Source organism: Pseudopodoces humilis, chromosome 4 (genome assembly GCF_049639895.1).
Source record: "Pseudopodoces humilis isolate 2021_Gansu_Grassland_sample_001 chromosome 4, ASM4963989v1, whole genome shotgun sequence".
Lineage (NCBI taxonomy): Eukaryota > Metazoa > Chordata > Aves > Passeriformes > Paridae > Pseudopodoces > Pseudopodoces humilis.
Window position 1 is genome coordinate 39,096,524 of NC_142203.1, and position 6,819 is coordinate 39,103,342.

The following is a 6,819-nucleotide window of genomic DNA, read 5'->3' on the forward strand; positions in this document are numbered from 1 at the left end:
AATAGTTTCTCCATTTTCCCCCTTCCTTCTCCAGCTGAAGCTGGTACAGGGGGAAGACAGTATCTAGTGCCCTACATATCTCCAGAAACAAGCCATCTGAACAGTCCAGGTGTGCTTTGGGTGTATTTCTACTATAATGCTCAAGAGGACATAACTGCACAAACTACACAAGTGTGGTATTTTGAGGTACCATTAAGAAAACACTAACAGAATTAAAAACTAAGTGAAGATCAGATGCTGCATACAGAAGACGACAAAACTGAAGATCTTTGTTACGAGACACAAAGAACCAGAGAGACTTCTCCACTTCCATTTTAAATAATCTGTATAATAAATTCTATACTCCTTTTTAAGACAGCTATTAGCCATTCCCAGATAAGGCTACATTTTAGTGACGGATGGGGAGAGAGGTGCACACATATAGACTCCACCTAAGAGTTTGATTTAAGATGCCTATTTGACAGAAGTCCCAAGCAGAAAAAAAAAGACCAAAATACCAAGTCATCTGTATATAGTAGAATTTAAGTATTTATTTAAAAAGTAAACCTTTGGACACATTGCAATTTCAAAAAAAAGCTAAAATACAAAGAATCTATTGGATTAAGCAGTCCAAAGCCAGCAATATTACAAGCTGTTTACATACCAACATTTACATTAAATTAAAACAAGTGGCATGTCACCAACATGTAAAATATACTTCAAAAGTTTTAAAAATCAAGTTGAGTTTTGAAAGACACAAGGCTACCACATGCGAACATGGGTTTGGTCATTCAGTTTAGATCCCCTCTTGTACTGAAATGTTCAGTCTCCAAATTATACGAGTGGATAGCTAGCAGCTGTTGCTATTCCACAGTGGTTCTTCCTGTCCTTGGCCATGTAGATATATCCTTTGTCACCCCACTTCTCACCCCAGCTGAAAACAAAAGCAAAGGGCTTGTTTACATATTCAGAAGTCGTTTACTGCCCTCCCACTAAAATGTTGAAAACTGAAGACTGCTGCCTTCCACACTTGTGGAGAAAATCCAAGATAACTGCAGACAAAAACTTAAGTGCTTTCCAGCAATTAAAAGCATCCCAGGAGGCATCCCAAGCTCACAGAACTGAAGAATGCAGCCATTCTCTCACGAGGTAGTCACATTGATGTGCAAACCTTGACTACAGGTGCCTGAAGCTCAGACACTGCTCCCAGGCAATTTAAGAGAAGTCAAAGGCTGCGAACAGCATTTGAGGGTGGTGCCCCAGTAATGCTGAGAACATGAGACAAGCTCATGTGATGTGCCCTTCGGCATTAATTTATTCTCCCTCCAACCTAGGAGGCAACTCCGTCTTTAAAGTTCAAGTATTATCCTATTTCACAGAAGACAGCAGCACTCTGCTTCCAAAAAAAAATTCATTACACCCTCACAAGCAGGCTTTCTCCACCTGTTCCCCCCACTCTGCTCCACTGCTGTATTATCCACTAGGTTCACAGGCTGTTTCAAGCACTGAATTCCCTTAAATTAACTGAACAAGCAGAGTAAGATGGCTGCTTTGGGCTTAGTTTATTAGGCTGCCAGCAGCACGAGCTGGATTTTACCTTTTGTCATACCATACTATCTGAAAACAATCTCCAGATTTCCCACACATGGATTTTAATTACTGTTGTCTTTCTACCTCTGCCCTTACAAGTGACAAACTACCTTCTATTCTCCCTTGGATACAGGGCACAGATCTTACCTGTTCTTAACAATCCAGTATTTCTTCCCATCTACATCTTCCCCCTCAAAGCCATAACCTACAACCAGAACACCATGGTCCAAGTCTTCACTGCTGCAGTCAGGTTCATAGTAGATACCTACAAAGGTGTAAGTTCACTCATGAGCAAAATCATTTTTTCTCGTGAGAAAACCCTTATACTCACAAGAAGCTTTATATATTTATTTCATCTTAAATGTTGCACAGCTTCTTGAAAGTTACAGAAAGGAATCTTAGTGAATTTTATCATGGCAAAAAGTGAGGGACAAGTAGACACATATGCAAGAAATACATATGAAAACCTGACCTAGAATTAAAATGACTTCTGAGTTGTCATACCTAGGGGGTTTTTCATCTATTTAACTGTAGGGTAATGAATATTGAGTAATTAAAGAACCCAGCTCTCTGAATGAATGTAATTAACAAATCCCCACCTGACTGATAGAACTGAAATGAAGAATGGCCCGCATCAATAGCAACAGACACTGGACCCACAGCTGCAACTGCTTTCATGAGAGCTCTTTCGTGTCCTTGAGGGATGTCAACAAAGCCAGTGTCATTAGCAGCATTGTATTCTGCCTTGTAGCGACAGTCTTCATCATCCTAAGTAGAGAAAGCTGTAGTTATTACACAGTTTTCCATTTAACACACAGGTGAGCACAGAACTACAACACATTATGTGCCTTTGCTGCTTTGAAAGCAAGGGACAACTGAGGAGGATCCAAATGCCTCAGCAGCACTTTGCAAGGATAACCGACAGGGAATACAGAGGAACTACTTCAGAGATTTTAAAAAGTACAGAAATGCAGATGACAGTGGGGCCCAAAAAATCCCCACCAACCTTACTGAGGTGCAGAGGGCCATCACATTCTGGAACTCTGCCCTCTTTAGTGGGCAGGAAAAATATCCTCACAGGAAGGAAAGAAGCCCAGAATGCATTAATGGGCAATGGAAGAAAGCCAAGTATTTATTAATTACAAAGCAATCCAGAACCTGCTCATTGAGCAAGCACTTAAAATCCAAAATTTTAACGTGTCATAGTTTGAAGAGCTGTACAGAATGTTTTGAAAATTAAGAATTTGTATTACTTGACCTTACATACAACATTTGGGGGCAGCATTTTTGTTGGTTTTTTGTTTGTTTTTTTTTTTACAGTGAAGCCTGAACTGCTGATGTCACATACACTTACAGCAGAAGAGAGGTGAGGTGAGGCCTAGTTTGGAAGTCAGGTCATGTGGAACTAAAACAGATTCAAGCAAACACATCCTTCCCTTACCTGCATTATACGTTAGTACCAAAGTTGTTTCCCCAACTAAATGAACACACACTACAACTCAGTTGCTTAGTTTTCACACTTAGCAAGTTAGGCACTTTATATAATCAACTGGGATCTCTACAACAGCCAAGATTAGGAAAAAAATTGAGATTACAGGGACACAGGTGAACAGGAACCCAGAGCCAATGTTGTTCACAACAAATGGCATTGCTATTGCTGACTCAGACAACACCAAACAAGTTGAAAGAACCTCTATAGTGAGCAGAACTATTAAGAGGTGAACGCCACAAACTATGGCCTCTCAAGTGATACCACAATTGAACTACTGCTCTTTCATCCTCTTGTACCTGTTTAACATTTGATACATTATTAGAGGGATTCTAAAAGCCTGTCCATTATCTCCATTTATGCACATTTAATCCAGAAAAAGAACTTAAGGCATTAACAACTGTTAAGAAACCAATTGACACTAGCCACAAGAATTAGGTGGTCTATAGGTAACAAGTCTGTAATAGGTCAGTTCTGGGAAGATTAATTGCTGTCCTACCATTAAGTAGCACTGTTGACAAGGGCTGAGTTCTTGGTTTGGTGTGGCAACCAAGATAAGGCTTGATAGAAGGGAAACAAGGGGGAGGAATAAGAATACTTGCTCCAGTTTTTCTAACTGGTCTGTCAAGATTTTGACCTCAAGGACCAGTACAGTAAGTGATTCCTACTGGGGCTAGCAGGCATGCTCTCTTAGCAAAGGTGTAACAGGAATTACAGATGCACTAATCTCTATACAGACTTCTTTCTTTCTAGGTATGAGTTTCCCAACACACAATTTTTCCCCCACAAAACACATGACACCTGCAATACAATTCAACTACTCCACTTACCTTTGCAGTGTATGGGTAGGATTCCTCTGAATCAATGCCCCCATTATCCTGCACATATTGGAAAGCCTGGTCCATGAGACCACCACTACAACCTTGATTCCCCTCAGGGCGAGAGCAGTCCACCAGATTCTGTTCACTCAGTGACACAAGTTTGCCAGTTTTTCTGAAGTGCTGCCCTTCAAGAGCTCCAGTTGTGCTGAAAGCCCAGCAAGAGCCACATTGACCCTGAAGTATAAAGTGAAATCATAAGTTATAAACCCAGACAGCTACAAAATGGTGCAAGTTAAATAAGCTTGTACTAGGCACCATTAAACAGGTATAGTGTTTTTCCTCTATGAAACTGGATGTAGCATTCAAGAAACTGGACCTGATTAGAAATTCACCATCAGATAGTACCTGGTCTTTAACTGGAGTCACATATCCCTTCTCTCGCCAATCTACTGATCGTGGTGCTTCCAGGAAGTTGGGCTCAAGAAACTGTGATCCTCTGTATTTTCTTTCTGACTTCTTGTGTACATAACCATTCATAAGCTGTCTGAACTCCTCAGTTGTCTGAAAAACAAATCAATATATGCAGTTACAATCTATTACACACCATTACATAGACTATGTATTGCACATCTCTATACATACCATGTCACCGAACTGATTCATTCCCAGCTTGTAGCTGTGTTTTCCTAATGCATGATCCAGATTATGGATTTCAATCATTTTCAGATTCTTCTCCCACACCACTCTCCTCCAACCTTCTTCTCTCTAAGGAGCCAAAAAAACCAGCATACTTCAAGGAGGCATCTCAGACCACGTTTGCCTGCACAACAAGGCTTATGATAATCGGGCAAACGTAGACTACTTGAATGGGAAGCGTGAATAGCGTTAAGAGGCGGTTTTTGCCGCCCTCATAACAAAAACAAGTACAGTGCAGCTGAGTCAATACACAAACACAGGAAAGGAACCTGGGAAGAGAAGGATTACGCTTCCCAAGCGCTGCCCATGGCCGGCGTTGTAACAAAGCAGACATGACTCAGCTGGTGGGGCCCAGCTCCGGGCGCTCAGCGCTCGCCCGGCCGAGCCCGTACCCCCGGGGGCTCACCTCATGATAGTCCTTCTTGTGCCACGACTTCCACAGCTGCCAGTGGTCGTCCAGCTCGGGGTCCAGTCTCGGCGCGCCGAGAACTACGCCCAAGCAGAGGCACAGCGTGATCAGGAACGGGTTCATGCTGGCGGATCTGCCAAGGACGGAGGAAGAGCGGTCAGGCAGGGTGCCCAGAGCGGGGGGATGCCAGACCCGAGGCCGCCGGCGCGTCCTCTGCCACGATCGGCCGGAGCCGAGCACCCTGCACTGCCCGCCCCGCCCTCGGCCGCGACTGTAAACAAGCCCGGCCGGCAGGGCCGGGACGCGGGGCGCGCAGTCGGGAGTCTCCCGAGAAAGCAGCTGGAATGGCGGCTGCTTCCAGGCAGGAACCACACCACCGCAGGACAAGGCCGCAGGACAAGGCCGAGGCCGAGGCCGGCCCTCTCCACGCACCCCCTCCCTCGCAGCCCACGCTCACCACGCTTGAGGATCTCACCTCTCTGCCCAACCTCTTCTGCCCAACGACGCTCACCCTCCGGACTCCTTCTTATCCCGGCCGCGGCCGTGCCCGCCCCGCCGCGCCGCGCCCATTGGCGGCCGGGCCGGGCCGCGCCTCCCGCCGGGCTCGGGGCGGGCGGGGTCTGCAGAGGCTGCCCCCCATCATCCCCGGTATGGGGCCCGGAGTGCCCGGCGGCAGCGTGGGGTCTTCCCGGGGCCATCCTGCACCGCCGCAGCCGCTAGGTTGGGCAATGTTTGTTCAAGTATTTATTCCGAGCGCTGTCAGGCCGGAGATAGTGGCAGCACGCTAAGCCTGGTGGAATTTAACTCGGAGGGACTTAAAGTGGGCAGCTGGCAGAATGAGGGGAAAACTAAGTCTGGAGGCAAAGAGACACGAATGGCGGGTGTTGGCAGTCCCAGCGCTGTCCGTGTGCTCCCGGTGAGGGATCCTGCTCGGGTCAGGTTGTTGCGGCGGCTCCTGTGGTGCCCCGGTGGTCTCCGGCCCTGAGTGCCCTGCAGCAGCCCCAGCCCGCTCCTCCTGCCTGGGACAGCTGCTGCCTTTGCGACTCTGCCAGAGGTTTTGTTAACACGGCCGGCAGGGCCGCTTCCATAAGGCTGGCACCACGCAGGTGTGAGGAAGCATCTCCCACTGTGCGCAGCAGCATGGTGGTGACACTGCTGCCAGACACACTTCCAGGAAAGTCCTTTTATTCCCCCATGTTTTAGTATCTGAAAACTGCTTTATTGTTTTTTCTTCAGGGATCTTGTTTTGGTTTTTGGTTTTGGTTTGGTTTTTTGTTTGTTTGTTTTCCTTTTTTTATTTTTTCCTCTGGACCCAAGCTTGGTAGAAGGTGTTTTAACACCAGTGGTGGCTAGTGTTTATGTGTATAGCATCCGGTAATACTTACTGGAAAACACTGTTTGTGACATCAAGAGTTGCAACACAGATAAGACACTAGTAGATTTACACATGGACTTGGTTTTCATGTAAGCAGTAGTGGACAAACTTTGATTTTTAACAGGGAACTTGTCTGCAGTAGTAGAATAACTACAAGTTGTGTGAGGTTCACCCTTAAACCCTTGTAGAGCCAGCATTAATGATGGCTTTAGCTTATAAACTTTAGAGTGTATATTTAGTGTAAAAATCAGGGTTTGCAGACTGTTACACAACAGTGAAAAGGAAGAAATCATATGATGCATACTTCTCAGTTTTTTCATGCCTTAAGACACACAGTGTATTGCTAAAACAAGCAATACATGTTTCTTTACCCAGATAATCTGAGGAGCACTCTTTGACCTAAGGGCACCTCACAGAGCCAAATACATAAAGATGTGTTGGAGGGGTTGTCTTGTCTTTT

General features: G+C 45.4%; 1 protein-coding gene across 1 annotated transcript; it reads right to left on the minus strand.

Moving 5' to 3' along the window:
- Window positions 1-504: 504 nt before the first annotated feature.
- CTSL (cathepsin L) lies at window positions 505-5,569 on the minus strand. The gene is made up of 8 exons (XM_014252294.2): window positions 5,460-5,569; window positions 4,982-5,117; window positions 4,522-4,644; window positions 4,285-4,440; window positions 3,889-4,113; window positions 2,169-2,337; window positions 1,717-1,834; window positions 505-913 (listed from the first exon to the last, which is right to left on the minus strand). Exons 2-8 carry the CDS (start codon window positions 5,105-5,107, stop codon window positions 814-816), a joined length of 1,017 nt encoding a protein of 338 aa, XP_014107769.1. The 5' UTR covers window positions 5,108-5,117; window positions 5,460-5,569; the 3' UTR covers window positions 505-813.
- Between the last annotated feature and the right edge of the window lie 1,250 nt (window positions 5,570-6,819).